This window comes from Xiphophorus hellerii, chromosome 10 (genome assembly GCF_003331165.1).
Source record: "Xiphophorus hellerii strain 12219 chromosome 10, Xiphophorus_hellerii-4.1, whole genome shotgun sequence".
In the NCBI taxonomy this organism is placed as follows: domain Eukaryota; kingdom Metazoa; phylum Chordata; class Actinopteri; order Cyprinodontiformes; family Poeciliidae; genus Xiphophorus; species Xiphophorus hellerii.
Window position 1 is genome coordinate 8690983 of NC_045681.1, and position 26083 is coordinate 8717065.

General features: G+C 40.2%; 1 protein-coding gene across 4 annotated transcripts in view; it reads right to left on the bottom strand.

Moving 5' to 3' along the window:
• kat6b (K(lysine) acetyltransferase 6B) overlaps positions 1-26083 on the bottom strand; it is a 30834-nt gene that overhangs the window by 4250 nt on the left and 501 nt on the right. Inside the window, exons 1-16 of one of the 4 annotated variants that reach the window (XM_032574437.1) lie at positions 24876-26068; positions 22101-22959; positions 15852-15960; positions 13559-13674; positions 13280-13361; positions 12641-12770; positions 10634-11562; positions 7665-7786; positions 6801-6913; positions 6553-6694; positions 6232-6393; positions 5747-5840; positions 3583-3814; positions 3157-3316; positions 2159-2413; positions 390-699 (exon numbers count right to left, since the gene is read on the bottom strand). In XM_032574437.1, the coding sequence (XP_032430328.1) occupies positions 390-699; positions 2159-2413; positions 3157-3316; positions 3583-3814; positions 5747-5840; positions 6232-6393; positions 6553-6694; positions 6801-6913; positions 7665-7786; positions 10634-11562; positions 12641-12770; positions 13280-13361; positions 13559-13674; positions 15852-15960; positions 22101-22718 (3574 nt within the window). In that variant the 5' untranslated portion in view covers positions 22719-22959; positions 24876-26068. Of the gene's footprint in view, positions 1-389; positions 700-2158; positions 2414-3156; positions 3317-3582; positions 3815-5746; positions 5841-6231; positions 6394-6552; positions 6695-6800; positions 6914-7664; positions 7787-10633; positions 11563-12640; positions 12771-13279; positions 13362-13558; positions 13675-15851; positions 15961-22100; positions 22960-24781; positions 24803-24875; positions 26069-26083 lie in introns of those variants that run through there. The other 3 variants (XM_032574438.1, XM_032574436.1, XM_032574440.1) reach the window with 3 other exon arrangements.

Here is a 26083-nt window from a genome sequence, read left to right on the forward strand (position 1 = left end):
AGGGGAAGACATGCGGCAAATGTCGTCGGGTCTGGGAGTCGAACCCGCGACGGCCGCGTCGAGGACTCAAGGCCTCCAAATATGGGTTGCGCTAACCACTACGCTACCACGGCACGCCCCAAGATGGGGACAATTTTGTTGGCAAGTTTTGTCAATAGTTTTCAAATTTCTTGATCTTCCATTGCAATAGCTTAATTAAGGGTTTTAGCAGGTTTAAAGGCCAGCTTTTTAAAATTAATTTAAGACCTTAATTTTAGGTACATGCATGAATTTAAGACATTTTAAAGACTTTTTCTGAAACTACAAAAACATGAAATTCTAACCTCTAACAGATCGGCAACAAAATTGTCCACATTTGTAAAGAATGATTTTTAAGTAGATGCAAATACCTTCATTCCAGCGCTCAAGATTGTCTTTGCGTGTATTTTTTTCAAGCCTTGGACGGCCTCTTCGCCGTTTCAATGGTAAAGCTGATATCTTGTACTTTTGCATCTCTTCCTCCTCCTCATCATCATCGTCTTCATCATCCTCCATCTCTCTCATCCTGGAGGTGTGCTCCAACCGGGGCATTGGACGCTCATCCTCTGAGTTGTCAAACGGTTCGTTCAAAACCTCGGTCGTCTCAGAGATTGTTTCTGTCGTTACGCTGCTGTTGATTCGCTTCCTTTTACGCCCTCGCTTCTTAAGAACCACTGAGCTCTGAAAGATAAACAAACCAAACATCATAAATATAAAGGCTGAGTAAAATTGTTTTATTTCAATTGGAGCTAAAATTAACGTGAGCTTCCAGACTAAATGTTGTGAAGTAGAAGGACTGAACAGTGTTCTGTAAAATTTTCAAAGTTTGAGATATTGTTTTATCACCTAACTCTGCTTATTGCCAACCTGTCTTGCATGTTCGTTCGCTAATCTTCTCTACCGAACACAGGATTCTTTTACTACAGGTGGAATTATACAGAAATTAAATTACACAAGTAGGGTCTATTTATTGAACCAGATTTTATGTATGGGTGTCAGAATAAAATGGACTGAATACAAATCCACATCATACTTTAAAACTTCATTTTCATTCTGCTTCATAGTTATGCACTACTTTATGTTGGTGTATAACATAAAATTCAATTAAAATACATTTACATTTGTGGGTTTAATGTGGGAAAATATAAGTAGATTTCAAGGGGTTTAAATTTATTTTGAAAGGTAATTTAAGAAACATAAAAATCTTCAGCTGTATTTCAGATTGCGTGATTAAAGTCACTGCAACTGTAGTTTTCCAAATGTTGTATTTTTAGAAGAATGATAAAAGTCACCAAATTCAATATAAAGTAGACATTAAAAGCATTACAATGGGATTAAAATCTGTTAACTGAGAAAATAGTTCTATTTGTGAGAGTTATTGCAAGTCCAGCTCCTATTCTTTAGTTTCCAAGCATGCCACTGAAAATTCTGTTTTAAGAGCCACAGAGCAATTTCCTTTGACCCTTCACCTTACTCTGCAAAAAAAACAGTGTTGCCCTATCCCATTAGAAATGTTAGGTAAATGGCTAAGAATGACAGTTGAGGAGTGAAATGAGATCCAGCGTGAAAAGCAATGCAGCACAGTGTGGAAAACCACAAATGAGAAAGTCAAGAGTAAGCAGACCACAGTCTATATTTTACATTCTTCAGTTGTTTCCCACTGACTTGCCTGCGACTCTTCTTCAAAACCCCTTTCACAAGCAGAATGTGAAATCAATACTGTAACTAAGGCACTAAATAAACTCAGCCGGCCAGTATCAGGGTATTGAACAGATTTTCTGGTTCGGTGTAATATTATCTGTGGCACAAGGGGGCAGTGCCTTATAGAAAGAACAGATGTGAGGAGCAACAGAAGAGGGCGGTAAATTAACCATGACCGCTGACAATAGAACAAGGTTTAGCCTGCAAAGTCTCGACACCAGCAGTGAAAACACAATCCATTATCTACTGCTGCAGGCACACACGGGAGGCTCCACAAGACAGGATGGAGCTACTGGAGCCTGAGCACACTTTATGAGTAATTATTAAAACTTGTATCACACGCAAGTAAACAAGATGCTCTTTAATGAGGGGAAATATCTAGCTAAAGACTTATCAATGTGGTAATCATGTGGAGGACAGATCAAACTGTAAAAGTCACCTTTCTCTTGGGTGAAAGCAATTCGTGAGCTTTTGTCAGGATGGGTGGTGAGCCATCAGAGTCGTCGTCGGCGTCGCTCACAACCTCTGGTCGCTGGACACGCCTGGACCACGGAGGGGCCGGCCGGCGCTCGTAGGTCCTGTAGGGAATCTTGCAGTGGACCTTGGTGAGAGGTTGCCTGCTTCCATGAGTCATCATGTAGCCCTCCCTCTCCTCCTTCTCCCAGCAGCTGGCCTGCTCCTTCAGCCGCTCGGCCTGGTAATTAAACGGACAAGATGCATTATCTCTGGGAAAGGAGCGTGCACGGATAAAGAAAAAAAAAAAAAAAAGAGAAAGAAAAACATCTGAGCAACGAGGCTAATGGGAAAACAAGAGATTTGAATTAACATCATGACAAATGAATCATTGCGTATTTCTTCCAGATAATATGAGCAGCATCCTGATTGGATGTCTGCCCATCAGGATGAAAACATTTCCGTAAAGCAACCGTAGAGAGATTGCATTTCATGGTTTATTCAGTACTATCAATTATATGATGATTTAGGGGTAATTTTGCACAACATTAGATGCCTGCTGAAAGTCAAAGTGAATTTCTCATTATTGGCCTCAATTTAAACTCCTCAGCCAATCTAACATGCATCTGCTAAAAGCATTTCAGGTACGTGGAGACAAATAACTACCGCTCAATAAAACATTAATTTACTTTAATATGATTCTGTTCAAAATTGAAAAACCTATTGCATAAATTCATTACACATAGTTGCTGAAAAAGCAATGTTAATAATATAGATGGAAAGTTGAGTGGAAGGAAGAAAAGAGTTAGAAAAAGATGCAAAGGACATGAATCGTAACTGTCAAGAATTGAAATTTGACAATATGTAAATAATCATAAAATTTCCCTTTGTGAACAGATTTAATAAAATAAACTATATTTTTTGATGACATTCTAACTTTTTGAGGTGTACATGCATTTTTTTCTCTTGAACTCAGAAACCTACATCCATCTCTGCCTCCCTTTCTTCCTCAGACAGGACAGCGTTCAGAGTGGTGGAGGGAGTCCAGCGCAGGGAGTCCGGGTCCACCTCATTCTTGCGCGGGTTAGCCCTCAGCCTCTCCATGTGCCTCTGAATCAGCCTCTCTCTTCTGACCAACACAGTCCTATAACACAGAGGAGCAAAGCGCATGAATTAAGAGTCAGAGTGGAGAGAGAAGCGAGGCGGGGGGATGTGCAGTTAAACACAAGCACAAAGACAAGCTCTTCGGGACCGCAGGTGCTCCATGTCCTTGGGGGTACTTAACCTGACTTACTTCTGTCAATATTCAGCAGCATTAATGGATATGCTGTTAAAAATACTCCCTGGCCTGGATAAGTCAGACGGCGTGCAGAAGCGGCAACTGAAGGAGAGAGTGGCTGTGAAACTGACCTGCCGTCCCGTCTGTCAATCATGCCAAGCTGCTGGAGAGTGGCGGCGATGTCATGTGGACACATCCCAGTGGCCCTGCTGATTCCTTTAACGCTGATGTGTTTATCTGGGTGCTTATAAAGGTGCTCCAGCATGACACTTTTCCAATATGCCAGGTAGGATAAGCGACCCAGTTCTGACAGCGGCTTCTCTGGGGAGCCAGCTTGTCCTTCTTGTCTGGTGAGGAGGTAACCTAAAAAGACACGAATCAAACACACACACAAGGAAAAAAATGCTTTAGTCAAGCTAAATAGTGCTGGGTTGTTTCCTTACATATTCAATGAGGTCAGAATGTGACAAAGAAGTCATCGTTGTATGTCGTCAGCCACTGTTAGCAAGCTACGATGGAGGCTGAAAGTTTTGTTGACTTACAAGCCCAGATTTAAGTGAATTTTAACAAGATTTTATTTCATATACCAAACAAAGTCAAATATAACTGTGAAGCTGAAAGAACATTTTTTTAAATCTGAAAAGTGTGGCATGCTTTTACATTCAACCCACTACTCCCCTACAGCCTTAAAATAAAATCTAATGCCATCATTTAGGTAAGCAGAGCTAAGCGGTGTCAAAATAAAACAAGATCCTTGCCTAATTGTATGCCAAAGAAAGGCCTGATTGATTGAAAACAATGACCTGTTTACATATGAGGTTGTAATTATGTGTTTGTGACATGTGAATCTTGAGTTAGTCCTTTTCTTTAAATCATTAGAAATTAGAAGTTAGTTCATTGGGCTTTGGGGGTGTGTAACTGACAGTAGAAACTAGAAGGTTGTTTTTGAGACTTGTAAAGTAATTACCATATTAAATTCACAATTATGCGCTATTGTGTTGTTCTATCACATGCAATCCAAATACAATATCTAAACGTTTCTGGTTGTAACGCAACAAAATGCGGAAAAAGCTTACGGGATATGAGTACTTTAGCCTGGCACTATAAAGGAGCCAAACAGAGAAGCAACTGAATGTCATTGCTCACATGACTGCACTAAGGATAGATAATGAACAAGAAAAAATCTAATATGTATGCGAGTGTAATTAGTTTCATGGCCGCCCTGTAAAGGGTCATCCATTACGAGAGACATGAAATTAATTAATGCCTTTTAACGGCACCCACTTCTGAGAGCCAAACAAGCACATCTAATGGCAGAACAGTGAACATATAATAATATTTCACTGATTGTGACAATATTTATAACTAAAGCTAAGATAATGAGCCTTTGATTGCAATGAATATAGTAATGAAATTAAACGAGAAAAACATTTCCTGCTCTTTTCTGTTCTGAGTTCAAAGAAAATATTTTCCTAGCAAACACGTATTTTTGGAGCTACCTGTGAAAATGTGTTCCTCCAAAACAATCCAATATAACAGAAAATCTTAATCTAAACAACTTCCAGCACCAAAGCTACATTTTCCAATAAAGCCTTCAAAGAGCTCAGAACTCAGCTGCGTTCAATCTCCCTTAATCCCCGTCTTTGTTATCTGCTCACTCTCAATATCACAGATCCTCTCGCATCTCTGTGTCTCAATGGCTCCCAAAAGTGAACAGGAAATCAAATGCTCCATTACCGCCCGCCCTCCCTGCGCTCGCCCCCTGTTTCCCCCCCCCCCTTTCTTACACAAACAAAGTCAACAATTCTTGAATTTTTTTACAATTATTTTTTAAAAATGCCTATACGGACAAAAAAAACAAAACTGCCAGGCCAAACACAGAAATCCACTCAAGGCAGCAACTGTTTTCTTAAGTGGACCGCAGAGCTATAAATATTGTATGTGCTGCATTTACTACCACTCAAACATAAAAGCAGCATCTACACCTTGTCACAAGTCAACAAGAGAGAATTGGGGGCTGTTATTTTGTATAGAAATAGCCATTTAGGTGAAAACACTACTAGGGATCAAATAACACAAGCAGCCATAATATTGTTTTTCGCTCCTAATCATGTGTGATTGCCTAAGCACTGCACATGAATGCTCTTGATTAGACCCTTTCAAAGCCTTAACAAAATAACAGCACCTTGCCACAAGCTACAAATCCCTCTTTTAGTCTAAAATTATTTGTAAAGACCATTAAAATAGGTGAAATTGTGTTTCTGGTGGTCCAAAAACAAGCATTAAAGAACTTACTGAAATCAATGAGGAACCTTCCAAATCCTTGCCTTTGGTACTGAGGCATAATCATTATGCAGGAGACATTGTACTTCTGCTGGCAAAGCTTTTCCTGAGGGAAGGAGAAACAGATCAAGTATGTCAGAGCTCTGCTGAAGCTGGCAATTTACTGCACCTGCCACTGTCCTTGTCTTTACACACAAAACACACACTCACACACATAATGGCTTTCAATTTAAGAGCACGGCTGAGTGAGAAATTAGGTACGTAACTGATGATTATCAGTAAATCAGCTTGATGAGAGAATCTGTTATTTAGCAAGTCAGAGTTGTTCGGCAAAGCCAAAATTATTAGAAATATACTTCAAATCCTCCAAAATCAGTTTAAAAACTAATTTCCATGTTGAAAAAGCAGACTTATTGCACTGAGGTCTTTTTGTAATCGTTTAAAAAATGAAGTGCCGTAATCCGTAGTTTCCCATAAAATCACCCTGTAATCCATACCTTGGAGAAATAGCCCACAAGATGACAGCCTTTCTCATCATTCTTCGTAAGTATGTAGAAGAGGAAAGGCTCCACATCATAATACAAGGTCTTGTGATCCAGGAAAAGCTTGGCTAACAGGCAGAGGTTTTGGCAGAAGAGTTTGCTGACATTTCCATCAACCTAAACACGGAAAAACAGAGAAGAGAGAGAAAGAAAGAAAGCAAGGGGACAGTGTTTAAGCAGCTTGTATATTTCCCCCTGCTCATTCCTGACCTCATTCATTGGTGAAATCTCATGCTGTACACAGTTGCTGCTCTGCTGCCATAAAGGAGAGCTGACCTCAAACACGGAAAGGTTGTCCTTTCTGTAGATTTCGGTGGCGGGAGGGTGAAACCACCCGCACTTCTTTGTGTGTCTCTGGAGAATGTTTTTGCTTCTCATATACTTCAGGCAGAACTCACACAGATAAAGCTTTTGTAATCTGTTGGAGACAATATTTAAAGCTGACGTTTAGACTTCTAGTATGAGAGGTATTTGCAACAGAACTGAGAAAAGAAGGAAACTTATGAAATAAAAATAAACATCACCTTGAATATTCAGGCGGGTACGGTGACGAGTACCAGGTCTGGATCTCGTACTTCCCGAATTCTATGACAGCGGGATGCCGGACGAAGTCTGTGTTCGTTAGAGAGCCAGTTTTCTATGAGAGATGAAGAAACACTTAGCGACTCAAATCATTTAAAGTTACATTGCTTCTTATCATCAGTAAATGTTATTATATTGAAATAAATTCAGTTTAAGCTTCCCGTGAGGGAACAACAGATACATCAAGATACATGAGAAAAAGATGGGTCTCTTAAACACAGTTTAAGAGCAGTTTTATGGTTGTCAAATCAGTCATTCTGTTAGTCTGAACATGTGTCTGCTTTTCTATCATCCAACTGGGAAATGTTCTGCATATGATCATTTCAATCAAACCATAACAGATTTTGTTGCGTATACCAATTTAAATAACAACCAGAGAAAGTGGAATCATAACAAATTACACGTAACATAGTTTTTACAAACTAGTTTAACTACAAACTAAAATCTACAAACTAAAAAACTACAAACTAGTTTTTACAAACTAGTTTTCTAGAACCAAACTTTCAAAGTTCTCTGTCCTTTTAGCCAATTTTTAGCCCCTGGAATGTTCTGTCTATTTTTGCTCATATTTAAAGTATAGAAACAGTCTCTGCAAGTTTACAGAAAATATTTCAGAGGTAAAGCTTTACATACAGATATGGATGGATGAATAATACAGGTGGCTGCAGCTCTCATAAAAAATGGGATAAGTGATTGTGTGGGTGGGTTACCAGCCTCTCCTTGCTTTATCCCTGTACTTTGCTGACATGCAAAGCTATGTAGAAATCTCAAATCGCAACATTCCCCACACTTATCCCATTTCTCACCTGAGCAGCAAGTTCCTGGACACGAGTGAAATTCTCAACGTCTTCCTCCGAGACGTGATCTCTGGACATGGCCGCCAAGTCCGCTTGGGCCTCCTGCTTCACATGCAGCTTGCTGAGGTGGCCTGTCACAGGCACAATAAGAAATCAACACCAATGCATCAAACACCAGGCTGTTTAAAGCAGCAGCAGCTGAATAATTTCATAAATGCATTCTATGCAAATGTTCTTATACTGTGAGTACTGCTGCTGAGTCTCTGAGGAATTTCATAATGTATCATCTTTGCATGTTTGTATTAAAATCCCTAATGTAATGAAGTGAAACTAAATCACTCTAATTGCATAACCGCTTTCATGTGCTTAGTCATCCACCAAGACAGTTTCCCATGAATTAAGAAGCCGATGCAGTGAGGGGAGCGAGTGTCGACATGAAAAGCAACTGATGTTGGAAAGCAGGCAGTAATTTTATGAAAGACATCAACAACATGACTTAACCACCAAAACAAAAACCCATTAGGAGTGGAAGTGAAGTGTCATCAGCATATTTATGGATATACAGTACCTTGCACATGTGTTTATACTCTGAATGTCTTGACATGTTTATGAAGTTACAACCACACACTTAAATGCTTTTAATATGATTTTAGTGACATACCAGCACAAAATAGTGCATAATTGTGAGCAGAAATGAAAAGGGTGCATGGCTCTCACACCCTTTTACAAGTAAAAATCAAAAACATTTTGACAATTGTGGCATGCATTTGTATTTACCGCCACTCTAATCTGTTGATGCAGGAATTGAATCCAGTTGAACCATTTGCCTTCAGATGTTCCCAAATTAGCCTTATTCAGCCTAGTATCTGGAAATGGAAAGAAAATACCAAACTGCATTTTTACTACCCAAACTGACTGAGTGGGCAAAGTGAGAATTAATCAGAGAAGCAGCCAAGAGGTCCATGGTAACTCTGGAGGACTAGAAATCCAATCTGTTGACAGGACATCTATTAGTTGTACTTTCCACAAATTTGTCTTTAATGAAAGAGTGGCAAGGAGAAAATAGTTGTTCAAGGAAAAGTATAACACGTCCAACACTAAAGTGGACTCAAGTGATTTGCTTAGAAGAGACCAAAATTTTACTTTTTGGCCTTCAGTTGCTTTTCCTCAGTAGAGACAGAAAAGCTGGTCAGAGTTGATAGGCAATCCTGGAAAAAAAAACCTTTAGAGGCTGCAAAAGGTTTGCGTTCCACCAGGACAACAACCCTAAACACAGAGCTGGACAGAGCTGAAATAGGATTTAGACTGAAAATCTGTGGCAAAACTTCACAATTTAAGTTCAAAGACCTTACTCTTCTATTTTGGCTTTTCCCTTTAGGACTCCATTTATTCCTACCCTCACACTAACTAACTTCATGTCTTCTTTCAGCACATCCATAAATTCCTCTTGACCTCCCAGCCTGTGGTTCCCTCCTCAGCATCCTTCTACTGATATAAATATTGTGTCTCCTCTGCACATGTCCAAACCATCTGGCCTCTCTGATTTTATCTCTAAAACATCTAACTTGAGCTGTCTGTCCAATGTACTCAATCCTGATTCTATCCATCCTCGTCACTCACACAGACAACCTCAACATCATGAGCTCTGAAACCTCCAGTTCTGCCTCTTGTCTTTTCCTCATAGGAACTGTTTCACTCATCTGCAAACATCACATCCCATGGTGACTCCACTCTAAGCTCAACTGTCTTCCTGTCCATCACCAAAGCAAACAAGATAGAGCTTAGAGCTGACCTTTGATGAAGTCCTACCTCCACCTTGAACTCCTCTGTCACTCCTACAGAGCATCTCACTGCTGTCTCACAGCTCTCATACATGTCCTACAGCACAGCTGTTCTCAGATGGTCTTGACTTAAACTGACAGAACATGACCTATTTTGCATTTAGTCTGTGGATGTGCAAAGCTAGTATAGTCATAACCCAACAATCCTGAAGTTGTAATAGTAGCAAAACTTAGTTCTACAAAGCATATACAGTACAGACCAAAAGTTTGGACACGACTGTGTGTCCAAACTTTTGGTCTGTACTCAGTTCAGACCAAAAGTTTGGACACACCTTCTCATTTAATTCAATGAGAAAGTGTGTCCAAACTTTTGGTCTGTACTGTATTTAAAGGTGATTACAAATGCACACCAAACATTAAAAAGAAGGGTGAGAACTAGTCGTCCCTTTAGATTAATGCTTCATATTGCTCTATCACAAAAAAAACACAAACCCCAATGACGGTTTAAAGTTTGCGGTTGTACTGTGACAAAATGTGAAAAAACATCCATGGGTATAAACACCTTTGCAAGGCAATACATAGTGCTGCTTGTTTGAGCAGAAGCTCAAAACTTCTTGAAGTATGTATCCTTTAGTTTTTCTTCCATTATTATTCCTACTAGGACTTCATTCTGGTGGACAGCAAAATATGAGGGTGAGTGCACTTCTGGGTGTAATCATCGTGTCAGCTCTGAGTCAACTTGGGTGGCTGAATTACTGGGTTGTATGCGTCTAATGACCACTGGACGTGAGGCTGAGAAGACACGGTGGGATGAGGAGGAGCGCAATGTGACTACAGGCTCTACTGTGTGGTGATCACAATGTGCGCACTATTGGAGAGGGTCAAGGACAGAGCAAGGAGCGGTATGAGGGAGTTAGTGGGCCATGCACTATGACAAAAAGCCAACGGGCGAGAAGATGGAAGCCATTGAAACTTCGCAGCCAAGTCAAAACGCAACGAAACTGTGTTAATGAACTAAAACTAATTCAAATCAGGAGGAGGATTAGTAGCCTGTTAGAATGTTGAGGGTGACTTCAAAAAGAAAATATTAGATCTACAATTGCTAGTGTCAAGCTTAACAAAAAAAAAAAGAAAAAAAAAAAGAAGCTTAAAGATGTGGAGACGCAGGTCTTGGCTGGTATTTTGAGCCTTGCTTACCATGATTATTCTCAGGCTTAATTCTTCCATCTGTCAAGTCTCCCTTTTCTGGTGAGGTGGCTCCGTTGTGAGCTCTCACTCTATACTTCAGTCTGCCTAGTGTCCTGTGATTTTTAAGGAAAGGGTTGCATTTGAAATGACTGACCATCTTAAAAGAGGGTCCTCTGAGTCGGCCAGACCCTGCGGAGGTGGAGTGGAACCTATTTTTGCTAAACTCGTTCTTTCCAAGGCACTGGGACAAGTCCTGCTTATAGGGCCTGCGCTTAGGTGGTGCGTAGCACGGTAGTCTCTTTTTCCGCGACTGTCCCTGAGTCGTGTAAATATGAGAGAGTCCATCAAAGAGTCCCTTCAGTTGGCTGCTACTGCAGAGACTACCCAGGGAAGGAACACTAGACTGGCTGGAAGAGCTCTGAGGCGAGTTCGCCGAGGTGGAGCTGCTGGACACCTGCGGGGGGGAGCTAAGTCCTGATGACGTGGAAGTGGCAGGAAGTGCAGAGGATGTCGGGGTTATCTTATGAGGGGCATCAGCAGCAAAGGCGAACGGTTCTGGACGCTGGGACAGCTTGGGCGTGCCCTTGTCTCTAGAGCTCAACTCTATGGCTACGGCTCGCGTGCGACGGCCCACAGGGGAAGGAGTAAAGAATTTGGAAAGCCCATCAATAAGCCCTTTGGTTTTCTTGTTAACAGTGAGTGTGGCTGGGGTGGAGGTGGGCGTGAGGGAGGGAGTGGTGGTTGTGGGAGGGGAGGGGGTGAATTGGGAGGCGTTGACCGCACAACAAGGCTCTGCGACAGTCAATCTGTCTCTGGCGTCCTTCACAGATGCAGCATGACCAGATGAAGGTGTGGAACAGACGGTAATCTTTTGACCCCTACCAGGTGACCCCCTTCCTCCAAGTGCTACCATGGAGCCATCACCACTGGTTACAGACCTGCAGTGACAAGCAGAAGAAATCCGTTGTAAGAAGGCAGCAGCATTACTTATTAAGAAATTAGAATATCATTCAAAAGTTTTAAAAAATCCATCATTCAGGTAAAAAAAATTAAATTAATACTAATGAAAACCCAAATTAAGTTTCTTAGAAAATTTGTATATTACATACAAATATTACACAGAAGAATTACACAGATTCTTCTGAGTCAAATAATCTTTTTAAACCTTCTGAATGTCTTTGGTGTGTATCATGTTCCTTGTAAAAATACTTGAGATTTTCCATGGGGTTTAGTTTAGGTAAGCTTGCTTGTGAGCTGTGATAACACGTTCATTAAGTATTAGTACTTTTGGCAGTGTGACAAGACCCTAAGTCCTGCTTGGAAATGAAATCAGCATCTACATAAAGCTTGTCAGCAATGGGAAACATGAAGTGCTCTAAAATTTCCTGGTAGACAGCTGTGCTGACTTTGGACTTGATAAAACACATTGGACCAACACCAGCAGATGTCATGGCTCCCAAAATCATCACTCACTGGGGAAACTTCACACTGGACTTAAAGCAATTTGCATTCTGTGCCTCTCCACTCTTCCTCCAGACTCTGGGATATCGATTTCTAAATCAAATGCAGATTTTACTTTCATTTAAAAGTATCTGGACCACTGAGCAACAATTCAGTGCTTTTTCTCTTTAGTCCAAATTTTGACTTTGTGTCAGATTCATGTAACAGCTGTAGTTCAAATCCTGGATGTATCTGTGTCTGGTGGCTCATAAAGTTCTAACTCCAACTGCAATGCACAGTTTGTGAATCTTTTGAATGAGCTTTGTTTCACAGTGTTTTCAAGATTGCATGCTTTCCTGCACCCTTTTCTGACCAACCTTTTTCTTGCATTTAACTTTCTATTAACATGCTTGGGTATAGCACTTTAAGCAGCCAGCTTTATTTCTGGTAGTTTTTATGTCCAAGTTGCATTATTTTAACTGCGTTTTAAGAATAAATGGGCATTGACATTACACTAAATGGAAAATTCACCTGTGGCCAAATAAGACATCATTATTTTAAACAGTGCACACTTACATTCTTTGTTTGAGCTTATTTTTCGGTCGTCCAATCGGCTTTGCATATCGGCGTTTGATCTCGTCAGCCTTCCTGTGCAGCAGCTTTTTGCCGTTCTCCTTCGGCCTGCACACTTGGCAGATCCAGGTTCCTGGAGGGCATCCAAGCAGAGAAGTACCATTTTATTTTTGGTAGGGTTCATCAAGTAAGGGGACAAACAGCACATTCATTTCAAACATTTCCTTTAATGCACAGCGCTGGCGAGAATCCCACCAGTTCACAATGACCAATCAATTACTCAGCACAAAGCGAAAATCCATAGGAAAAACATGGGGTCAATTCTCTGGCCGGTGAAATAGACTTCGTGTCAGCTTGTTGAGCTAAGCTATGTGACTTGTATGCACTGCCTGCCAAATACCCAACTACAGTACGTGTGGCATCATTACAAGCCTTGCTGTAGGGTCAGTACTGTAATCCAGAGATAGAAGATCTCCCCAGGGATGCTGGGACAATTTGATATGCATGCAAAGCCCCTAATAAGCCACTGCTGCTTCTTGGTGTGCTGAGTGACAGCCCCAAACGGCGGTCTGTGAACCGAAGGCTTTGAATTGACAGCAGAAGGGGAGCAAGCGGAGAAGGCACACAGTGTAAACACCTCACCTTTTGGCATTCTTGAAAGTGGCGGATCGCAGCATTCCATGTGAAAGCCCCGATCGCACGAATCGCAGAAAAGCATCTCGTCCTGAAAGGGAACAGCAGGCGTGTGTAAGTGACGTCCCAGCTGCATACGTGTAACACCACTGTCATTTAATGTCTTTAGGAGAAATAAGCCCAACTCTGCACACGAGAGGGTTTGCAAATCTTGACAAATCCTCCGAGATCTACAGTCAAGCCATTGGCACTGAAAAGGGTGTATTAAGATGAACATATTATACTCACCGCGTTTTTCCCCTGTATTCGACAGGAGCTGCAGGTTTTGCATTCAATGCACTGCCACCGTAATCTCTTTACATTTGAGGTCAGCTCGGGGGAGAACTTTAGACATGATGGATGCCCTTGAGAAACGACAACACATTTTACACATGCTTCTACCAGCGCAGGCTGAGTCAACAAGCAACAGCTATCGTTTTCCATCTTTCACACATTAAAGTTAAACATTAACACCAAAAATCATAAAAACAATGGTGTGCCTGTGTGTCCGCACCACTCTCTCTTCTTCAGGCTACTTCTGCCTAAAAACAGTATGATCAAACATCTGAGCTGCTAATTACAGATAATTTGATCTTAATGAGGCAGAAACAGCAGCAGAGCTCTTTCTAATGGAAGGCGATCCATGAAAGTCATGTAAAAAGCTCGCCGTCTCTCTCACGCTGCTCCCTCTCATGGTTGTAAAACAGCTGTTTTACAGTGAGAGCACAATTTGTGTACACTAAAAGTGGTTAATGAAAACCACCTCGACGGCGCTCTGTCAAATTTGAGCTATAAAAATGTCACAGGGAGAACAATTCCTTACGGCATTTAAAATAATTGTTCAAACATAAATGACTCCTTGGTTGAGGTAATTTTACGGGAACAAAGGACCACTAAAAGGAATACCAACAATCTGCTGTGAGGCAGGAACGGGGCCATAATTGGGACGTTCTACTCCACAACCTGTACCGGAGAAAAAATGACTTGTATTGATTTTGGACTTTGACAGTCACCTGGAATAGTTTTACTCCTGCTTGACTTGCATGCAATTCGCAAAGTTAGATTTTTTTGGGGGATGTTTGGATAAGTAAAGAAAAAAAAGGGAATTTAAATAAGATGGATTTCCAGATTGCATTCCATGCCAAATTGTCTAAATCCATCTGTTTGTTCAACCAATCCAGAAAGACTTCATTAAATACAATAAAAATGAATGAAAAAAAAAAAAAAAAAACAGTCACCATTTATCTGACTTTTAATAAGGGCTATCATTTCACCATCTTAAATGTTAGAGAAAAGTCAAGCAGAGTAAAACAAATTTGCATCTGTAAATATATATAAATCACACTGAATATGTTAAAAAAGTTGGCCTTTAGAAAATGGCAGAATGTACATATTTTGGGGGGAGTTTTATCATGTATTACATTTGCACTACATGATTTAATTAGCCTTTCAGTATCGCCAGAAGCTGTGACTTCTTAGCTCGCACCAGATGAGTCAATTATCCGTCCGCAATGTAACGCTACACCGATTCTAAACACAAACCCACCAGTCCATTTAAACACTTACAGTTTCCATAAAGTTGACTTTAGTAAGATGGTTGTATGCTCAGTGATGACAAAAAAGAAAAGGAAAGTTTGCTTACATGGCAACTTTCTAAATAAATCTTCAAGCAGGATACTACTTTTTATGAGGCCAACACAATTTTTGCTTCAGTGTGTCGTCAATCATTTCAAACTCACGGCTAAAACAATGTCTGCTTCAGTCATTGTATAATAAATTCTTTTTGCTATAATAAAACTTCAAAACTGAGGCAAGTCTAAAATAATTGCTTCTATGCATTGTTGGTTGTTTATATTTGAGGACAACCATGTTTTGTTTGAAGGTCGTTTTTGTGTGAAACTGGGTATACTCTCAGCAGGTCCTTTAGAATATTTGCTGGTTTTTGGAAAATGTTTCAGCTTTATATAAGTTATGGCATACAAAGCATTAAAACCCGTTGAACTTCACTACAGAGATCTAAAGCTCTGATTGGAGAATCAGTCAACAGAACAACTTTTACTCTTGAATGGTACAAATCTGGCTTTTATGTAAAATAGTTGGATGTGATGGCAGCACCATGTCTAGAACACTTCTGGTCAGAAACACTATCCATCAAATCTGACTTTGATTGGTTCTAGATATAAAAAGCCCATAAGGAGCAAAAAAGTTGTTCTTTAAAGTGTTTTCTCTGATGCTTTTCAATTTTTATTTTTAGGAAAATACTTTGAAAATATGCTTTCTTTCACTTTTTATATCACAACTACAACTACCTGACAATATGTGAAAATGTTCAATTGATGTGAATACTTTTGCAAATCAAAGTGTATACTGCTAAAATTTACTGGTTTCTTTAACACCACAATAATATTCCGAACATTTTTCCCACCTCTAATCCACTCCAATTCCAGTTTTTGTGCTACTTTAACATCACTTTAGTGTCTGTAACAGAAAGCAATGATTTTGAAAACATTTGCTCAATGAAGCGTTACAGAAGCTCGCTTACCACTGCTTCCACAGTCTGCACAGGACAGCAGCTCTTCCGGCCGCTTGTCCCGATTTGACTCCTTTGTCCCGAGACAGAAACTGCATATTGGGATGGGGTCGACCCGGAGCTGAGTGGAGAAAAAGAACAGAAAGAAACTATTTAAAACACATGAATAGGAAGTGGCTATTAGCATGTTTCGAAGTGAACTTTAAGAAATGACTGTAGTATTATCTCCAGTTGAGTCAAAGAGGATAAAACTAGTCTGTGGGTTTAATAAAACAGTGGCAAAAATATCATCTGAAAGCAGAAGCTCAGAAAATGGAAAAAAAGAGAGGAGTTCTCACAGACTAGAAATGAATAATAAATGGCTTTCATCCTCAGAGAAATGCTGCGTTTGAGATCCACCTCCTTTTATCCATTACATCTGAATGTGTAAGTGATCTTGGTAATCATAGTTTAAGGGCTTAATCCAATTCTTAAAGCTTGCACTCGAGTCTGAAAGGATTAACCAGCATGTAATCAAATTACCTCAATAATATAACATGCTCTCATTGTTACTGCCGTGATCCACTGTAAATGTTGCAAGTCTCAGAACAAACACTCATTTAAGGGCTTATAGCACAGTTCAGAAGTAAAATATGAGCTCAAGGTTTAGGAGGATTTCTCCCCATTGATCACTCAGAATGAAGGAAGGTAAAGGAAACTTAGTGTCATAAGTTAACACAGGAGCGTTCTAAACGTAACCGATCATATGTGGAAATCAAGATCAAACATAAACGGCTCAAGTGGAGCAGCAAACAGACTACTGGGAGGAAGTTCATAATGGAAAATAACAATCTCTGGGTGTGACCATAAATAACCCACCTCATCATCAGTTTACACACTAAGGCCTTACCAACTGACTACAGCTCTGAATGGCACTCTGGGGATGCCCATAATTAGTTCCTGGTTTCTATGACGCAGATCAGCATCCTGAGTCAAACCAAATTTGCATCTTTCAAATCTACCCCAGTGCTGACCTTGAGCTGGCCTCCCCTCAATCACACAGAGGTGGACATTTTATTTGTCATTTCATTTATGTCAATACACACAAAGTAGGAGGAGCTGGAGCACTTTTATTTTAATCTGTCACACCATCCAAATGATGCCCTGGGGGGTGGGAAGCAGAGGCCGTTTGGTCATTGTTCCTGGCTCCATCAATGTGTTGTTGTAGAGAGGGGAAGTAGTTTACTTCCACGTCGATGATTGCTCTATTTTCCAACCTGCCAGGTCAATATCTGGGGCATTAGGTGAACCAGAAGCGACTGGAAAAGAGGAAAGTCCACAAAAATTTGTGACTGCTTGATAAAAATACTTATAATAAAATTTATTGGACTCAATTGAGTTTTACAGTTATTTAAACTGTAAATAACTGTTCAATTGCTACGGAAGACTGTTTGGCATTCTTATTACATGATTTCACTCAATTTGTGGTAAAAACACTTCAACGGTCGACAGCAATTCATGCAGATTTGACAAACATAAAAAAAAACACGTTTTACTCTAACCAACTAGACATGGGTTGTTCAGCATACCGACACTATTCCGTTTCAATACTACGAACCTTTTCATCATACCACTTCAATGTTTTGCAGTGCTTTTAATGAGTTGTTGGAGAAAGAGCCAGAGCGACTTGAGTTTTTTCTGGCTTATCGAGTGCAGATTAATGAAGCACTCCCTTTCTTCCAATTGTTGGTGCCCGCTGCCTGTCAGCTGGCCTAAAAAGAGAAACTATACTTTTACTTCATAAACAAGAAAGAGAAATTCAACTCTTTGCAAACACTCCTGCTCATTAAAACAGACCATCTTGTGGAAACTAAGCAGGATCATATGACACTGCTTCAAAACAGTTGGCAAGCTACGAGTGATAAGTTTGGAAAGCAGTTGACTGCAGGTTTTATACTGCAACAGATAGCCCAGTTAATATAAAACATATATTTTAGTTATTCTACAAAGAGTGAAATCATTGTACTTTACCCAAGACCACCATACTCTGATAATCTCATGTTACCCCATGTATAAACAACAACATAAGAGGGAAACAACACATGTAAGAACATTAGCTACAGCATCTCCTCCAAAGTAGTAGTTTGGAATAGAACAGAAAATATCTGACTTTTGTTAAAAGTTCAAAGTACATCCTCTCAGTTGATACATTTATGGAACAAAATTTTAGTTAGTTGTTATGCATTCAAAAAGTAGATAGGGAAATCAATTGGCTGATTCTGATCTTTGTTTGATTGATTAATTCATGTTGCAAAAATGCATGTTTTATATTTTTGAGTTACAACAAAATGAGCAAGCAAACTGACAATGCAGTAACATTTCCAAACAGAGGATCATAACATGCACTGAGCGATGAAGTCTAACCCAGGAACTAGATTCATTTCCATGAGGATTTTTTTTTTTTTGCTCTAGTGATTATAATCAATAGCAATTTGCAATTTATAAGAGGCTAAAATGCAAAAAATAAACACAGCTGTAGAGATGCTGATGATTTACTTGGGGATTCTAAATTAAGAACATTACAGGAAATTATGCTGCTTCAAAAGAGCAGGCTGTCCTGAGTGAGGGGGTGGGGTCCTATTAGAACACTGCTGGTAGAGCGAGAGGGAGCTCAAGTGGTTGCATAACACAGCAGGGAAAAAAAAAAAACACTCATTCCTTGTCTTTGTTCCTGCCAGAGTCTCTTCAGAATCTAATAAACTCTAAAACCAAGACTGCTCTTTTTTTAACCTCAAAGTATCTCTCATTATCAGCACGCACACACACGCTCTCTCTTTCATTGCGCCTTAACAGCTAAGCAGGCAGAAACGTCTCATCCTTTGAAGTAAATGTTAAACCTGAACTGGTGAGGTGATGTCATCAAGGGCCGGGAGCGAGGGGTTGAAATTTTCCAAATGGAAAACAGTGGGGCCCTTCCTGAGAGCCGTCGCAGGACACAGTGTCTCTGTAGCACTTCTCGGTTTCACTTTTGGCCTGACCACAGACAACAGTCACAGTTGTGGCTGCAGTATCAAGGTGTCGCTTCCTGATTATTCACTGCGAAACTGCCGGGGAGTGAGGTGACATCTCTGTTGCCTGATGCAGCTCACCACTTCAGCTGCACAACTTGTGCATAAAGCATGAGACCGCGCTTAATCTCGATAAGCCCCAACACGAGATACGTTAAAAGCCTCCACAACAAACCAGACGACTGCACATTGCGCTTAATAGAAGCTGCAAAACGACAACCGTTTTCCATCAAAAACTACAAATCACATTGCAATTAACATAAGTGCTGCCATTTCTGGGACGTTTCATATTGCAAGGCATCAGAAAAAGAAACACAGGAGGAGGTGAAAGCAGTGGTATCGATGCTAACCTGGAAGTTTGTTTGTCAGGTTCTTATTTCCTCCCTCTGGCATGTTTGTTTGCACGAAGCTCATAACAGCTGCATGCAGTCAGAGAGCACTCCGGGTTCCTTACTCAACACATTCTCATGCCCCCTACAAATTACCAATAAAATAGCTGTTCTATTGCAGCTCGTAAGACAAGTCAGTCCCATCCTTTAAGGTCATTAGGATAGGGTTGCATAACCTATGGGAAGACCACTGCAGACTGCCTACCACACACACTGTCAGCATGACTTTCTGATTATCCAAGCTCTCTTGTTATGGAACTAGCAACACAGACGTAAAAGGATGGACTCTAAATGGCATTGTTTGTTTTAACTCTTAGGCTTAAGCCCCAAATATTAAGGCTTTAATAGTGAAATTCCTACAAAGAAAAAAACTCTATCCAGGCTTTAAATTAATTTTGGAAAAAAAAAACAACTTACCTTTCACAACCTTGCAGTGCATTTTAAAAGGGAAAGTTCAAGACGTTTAAAGTCAGGTTTTGTTAAAAATAATTCTTCTTTGCTTGTATTTGGGTGGATGACATCACAAGAGGCACATGAGTCAAGCTGATCAGCAGGTAACAATAAACACCTCTGAAGGGGGAATTTGGTTTAAAACAGAAATAAGGAGAAAAGAAATCTGAGCAGCTGTATTATGTGATGTCATGGACGCTTGCTTTTATGTGAGACTTTATCAAAAACTAGCAAGACAAATAGAAAGCAATGGGCATTGCTCTAAATATTTTTTACTTGATTTCGAAACAAAGGTGGGCCAATTTGGTCCTCAAAAGCACGTCCTAAAAATTTTAGATGTGCCCCTGCTCCAACACCTGATTCAAATCATTAAATTAAACCCTAAGCCTGTTTTGAAGTTGTGCAGCTGCTTGCTAATGATCCCCTCATTTAAGTCAGCTGTGTTTGAGCAGGGAAACATCTAAACCTGCACCACATCATCCCTTGTGGACCAGATTTGTTCAGATTGTAGCATCGGTAATCCTACCTTCCATGTATAGCTGCTTTAGTATCTTTGTTAAGTACAAATTAAGATTAGCTAGACCTTGAAGCTGAAGGTAAAGGTTGGTTAGATCAAAGGTTGGTAGAGGTCCAAGACTGAAGAGGACCTCTACCATTTTAAAAATCCCCCAAAATGCTGTGGTAGTTTATATAGTTACTGTCAGTGGTCAACTGGTTCAATCAAGAAAAAGAAGTAGCTTGGTTTCCACAGCCGAAAACCAGCAAAAATGTGTGAATTTTATCAGTACTAGATTACATAGATCACACTTTTATCCTAATGTGACTTCAAACAACTAGCCCATTATCATCAACTTCATTTATTCATGCTGCTTTAAGCAATATCCTGTGGTTGTGAACATTTCATAAGCAGCTAAACTCTAATCAGCACCAGCACAGCTACAAGAGGCAGTTCAACACTATGATTAGAGGAGGATTCAATAACCTAATTTTTAAAAGACCGGCAGCGTCTAAGCACTGAATCGAAGATGGCATTTATGCAGCTAGCATCACATATCAGCTGTAAGGGCTGTTCTATGCGGTGCATTCATCAAATCAAACTCCATGACAAATGCCAGCAGGAAATAGAATGTGAGCTCATGTTCCAATTCACCAATGCTAATTAACTTTGTATTAATTTTGAAGCTCAGTGGTTTTCTTGCTTTTTTGTCTTCAATTAGGCAGGTGAAAATCAAAGCTAACTCAGGAGCTTTAAATATGGCTGTCATATTTTTTTTATTGGTTGCTGGTTTCATGACACTAACCTAACCCTTAAAGAGAACACTTCTTCCCTGTGGTACAGCTCAAAGCAGCAGTGGCTCAAAGATTCCAGAGGAAGAGTTTTACTTTTACATGAGGTAGTCACCCCCACTGATAAGTATGCTTTAAATGTTAAGCTCTCAGGTTGATTATTGGTGGTGCATCCATTCTGACCCCCATCTTCTCTCGGAAGTGGGCTGAAGTTGTTTCAAGACAATAAAAGCCAGTTTTGGTCTTGGCCACCTCTCTCACTCATTGTTTCCGCAGGTTTCACCAATTTCACCAAATTTAAGACTTCTTTAGTCCTTTTTTTTTGCATAGAATGAATGTAGCATCGTTTGGGTTGGCAACAGAAGTGATCCAATGGCGAAGATGAACGTCGTCCACCCTACTGGTGACAAATTTCCACTTAACCTTTGACAGAGGCAAAAAAGCAAGCTTGCTAGCCTTTTATTTTAGATAGCTAGTTTTTCTCTTCCCTCCATTTCCACTCCAGGAACCAGAACCAATAATTCCTCCTAACATAGCTGCTAATATACATTTGCTAGCTAGCAAGTGTAAATTAGCTGATAGCTACCAGTAGTCTCAACCACCTCGAGTCACACAACACAATGAAGAAGTGACTCAAAAGTGACACAAACATTTGCCTGATGGAAAAGTCTGATGAGAAAAAAACTACACTGAATATGAGCGATTTAATAGTATTGCCACCGCAAAATTTAAGATCTGTGATTCACATGTTTAAGGCCAACTTAACTTTTTTAATGAATATTTTAGGCCTTGACTTTAGATAGTTGAATTTAAGACTTTTTCAGGATGCACAGACCCTCCTCGCTTTACCCACTTGGACCTACTAATCTGGAGTTGAACCAAAAGACTCCTGTACTGCAAGTAAGATTTTAGCTGTTCGCATTTTTTTTTAAACATAACCTTACTTCAAAGACTCATAAATGTCCCTGTCCTTTAGGGATACTGCTCTTTGCATCACTGAAAAATTAACAAACTGTTGAAAAAAATTTTTTTAAAGCTTTTTACCTTGAAGTAAATGAGTGAGAGTGCAAAGGTCAAGGTGTGTATACCTGCTCGCGCTCATGAGGGAGGAGTGTCACTGATGACAGGACCAAGGGGGAAGCACTTGGACACCTGGGGTTCCTTCCCTCCACGCTGCCATGGCTGAGTTTATACCGAGGGCCGTTTTTTAACAGCCTGCCATTGTTGACTGACCGCTTAGCGGCTAGCCGCAACCTCTGACGGAAAGCGGAATTATCAACAACTTCTGACAGATCGTCCTGATTCCTCAGATATCGCTCAATGTTCTTAAGTGAAGAGCCATGGGTATCATCCAGACCCTCGATGGCCCTCCTGAGTATTTTATTCCAATCGATATGGCGCAGATCACTTGAATTCCATATAGATTCCTTTGACGGCAAAGGTGCATTTGCAGGCAATATTGATCCGATTCTTCCAGGGTTTCCTGGGTCCTTGTAGGAGGCGCTTCCTTTATTTGTAACCTTAAGGACAGAGCCATCATGAACACTTAATTCCAACTGCTCAAGGACGATCTTCTTGTCCAGTCCATGCAACGTGGACACCGCATGACAAATTCGCTCCTCAGAAGGCCTCTGCTTTTGCCTCTTAATTTTCTGTATTGCTTCGAGAATCCACTCCGTGTAGAGAGGGTTTGCAAGTTTTACCATGGTTGAACAATAAGCCTCACAGAAACGTGATCCATAAAGATTCCCTCTTTCTGCAGCCGAAAGCGAGGTACATCCACATCCTTAGGTAAAAGGTCAGGAAGTTAGGTTCCACAAAAGCATCCAGAAATATGTCCTCAGGTTCCAAGGGTGAGCTTGAGGAAAAGTTGGCACGAGTAAATTCCACACTGGTGTAGGTATCACATGACCTGGAATAGGTCTGTATTAAAATCCGAGATCAAATCTGCAAAAGAAAACAGAAAAACAAATGAATATTGAGGCAATTTAATTACTATTCACAATATGCACAATATTCACAGCTATGGTATGTTTGGTATAAATCAGCTATAAACTGATTGGTGACAAACCAACACAAAGTAGTACATAATAGTTAAATGGTAGAAATTTAAAAGTGTTCAAAACTTTTTATGTATACAAATCTATAAGTGTGCTTTATTGTGACAGCACTAAATACAATGCAGTGCAATAAACTGGCTTCAGAGGTTTCCTAATTAATAAATAGAGTACACCTGATTGTAGTGTAATCTAACAGGTTTTGGATGTTTGTTAGAGAACATTAGTGAACCACAAAACAAGGAACACACCAGCCAGGTTAAGTTACGGTTTTTGAGAAGTTCAAACCAGGGTCATGTTATAAAAACAATATTCGTTGTGCACATCACAAATCTGGCCTTTATAGGTGAGTAGCAAAAAGAAAGTCATTGTTGACAGAAAGCCATAAAAATACTGTCTGCACTGTTTCACAAGCCATTTAGGGACACTGTAAACATGTGGTTCTTTGGTCAGATGAGAGCACATTTTTCTTCTTGGACTGTGTGAAAAACTGTGCAGCGGAAATCAAGAACTGCATATTAGCCTGGACAAAAACCCCTCGGGGTAGTGGCAGCATCATGCTGATTTTATTCAATAGGGACTGGGAAGCTGATGAGAGTTGATAAAGCAATGAAATAAGCAAGTATATAGAGCATTCCTGGTAAAACACCTGTTAGAAGCTGCAAAAGACTTCTGACTGAGGCTGAGGTTCAAATTTCAGCAGGACAACTACCCCTAACACAACCTGAGAAACCATTGAGTCACTTAGGTTAAAGCAATGTCATGCCTTCAAATGGTTTAGTCAAAGTCTGGATCTAAGTCTAAAAGAGAATCAATGGAAATTGTTGTTTATCACATATGACTTAAGATATTTTGAAGAATGTGCAAACATTTAATTTTCCAGATTTATAAAATTTGAGCACAATTGAATAGCATACTTTACATACAGATTTTTATTTGTATAAAAAATGAAAAGCATGCATCACTTTCCCTCCACTTCACAAGTATGCACCACTTTGCATTGGTTCACAACAGAAACAATTCACCATTGAAAATATATTAAATCTTGTGGTTGCTGAGAAAATATGGAGATGTTCCAGGGGTGTGAATACTTTTGCAAGGGGCTGGTGATCATAACATGTTATGTTAGGTATGAATAAAACAAGCACATCAGATGCCCTGATTTCTAAACATTAACACCAGCCATGTAGTATAAAAAGGTTACAGCTAAGGAATGCAGGACTTTTTAAAGATGTGCTAACACACGAGAAACAGATGGATAAAAACAGATGCAGGCGCTGTCATGGCTGCTGCTAAGGAAATCAAAGTGACTTAATCCGTAGTCTGACACCATAATCCGCACACCAAACCAGATGTCCAATTCAAAAGAGACCGTTTTCTCAAATAAAAAGGGCAAGTCATTCACACTATGACAGCTATCTAGAAACTTCTCATGACCTGTGGAAAACTGCTCGCTGTCTTCGACAGATCCATATTTTCGGTTTGAGATTCCTTCGAAAGTTTACATTTATTTCAACAGCGCGTTATTTTAGAAAACAAAATAAAACACAACTGCGTTAAGTGTGTGGTTTAAAAATACATAAAATGGAGAAAGCAGAACAACAAGCCAAAGTTTTAACCGTTAGATGTCCGCGCGACACTTTTTGACAGCTCGACAAACGAGCAACCAGATCAGCGCGAGCCTTAATGACACCCGTATAATCAATGCTCACATCCTGACAGCTGCTCCGACACCATGTTTACCCCCCCACGGAGCCGTTTATCCGAAGAAAGGAGAAGAAAAGCAGTAATAGCTGCGTAACAAACCCCCGTGAGTCGCGCTCCGCCGAGTTGGGCTGTTAAACGTCAAGTGCTGCCAGCTTTACCCCCGATGTCACCTAAACTAGCGGTCGCCATTTTGTTACAATGTTGTAGTTTACATGAATCCGACATGACGCTGATTACAATCCAATGGAGTCTCATTAAACCTCACCTAACGCTAATGCGCCCTCCCTAGCAACTTCAATATTGGCTGTAAAGGCGAGATCCGATCCCTGGTTTGATAAAGCGCACGTCAATCTTTATGTATGAGCTCACTCCGAGAGGCACGTCACTGGCTGTGTGATCTGTCACTTCACTCTGTTAACCCGCCTCTTAAGGTGCCTCTGGTGATGAATCGATAGCACTCACCTCTAAACGCTCGTAAAAAACGCCGAATTTTACGGCTTAAGTGGACATAAAAGGGTTGTTAATAAGTTACAAACGCGTGGTAACGTACGTAAACCGGCTGGAATAAATATTTAACCTCATTTGCGCGGCGTTTAACATCGGCCCACCTTTACTCGGATTCCTCCTTGAAACAGTTGGTTACACTTGAAAGTGATTTGGATCATTTTAGACTTTAATTGGCTGTTTGTTAAATCGATCATTTGTTTGCATAAAAACGCACTGACTTAAAGCGGAACGCGTTTAATTTATTTTAGCACTTCCAGGTAGCGCTACATAGCACAATAAAATCAACATAAATAAAAATGTACCCAAGCTGTCGCGTCTTTATCCTTGTTCGGTTTCTTTATATTTCCTCCTCCTGTAAGATATTTAACGTTCAAACTGCATGACGTACAAGAAGGGTTATAAATGCACACAATTTGTTGATAAAATAATTATAATAAGAAGAAAAAGTGGAATTATTAACGTCACGTTTATCACCGTTAACTATCAAATGCCTCCCCAGGAGGAGAAATAGTAAGAGCCCGGAGGAAGAAAAGACGTTCAGCAGGGGAATACAAGTTAACACCGCTTCTCTCAGTTATGTATCGTCAGCCCCATATTTTTTCAGCTTCAACTCTCGACTCCCATATATTACATTCACAATCTCTTTTAAAACATATACATCGTCTTCCTTAGATGTCGCGCAAACCCACTCTGCTGTAGCGGAGAAGAACTAATTAACGCCAAGTTTAGCGCGAAGACGAACGCGTATCTGTAGATATAAAATAAAAGAGCAGACGCTACGGTAAATATTTGCTGGTAGT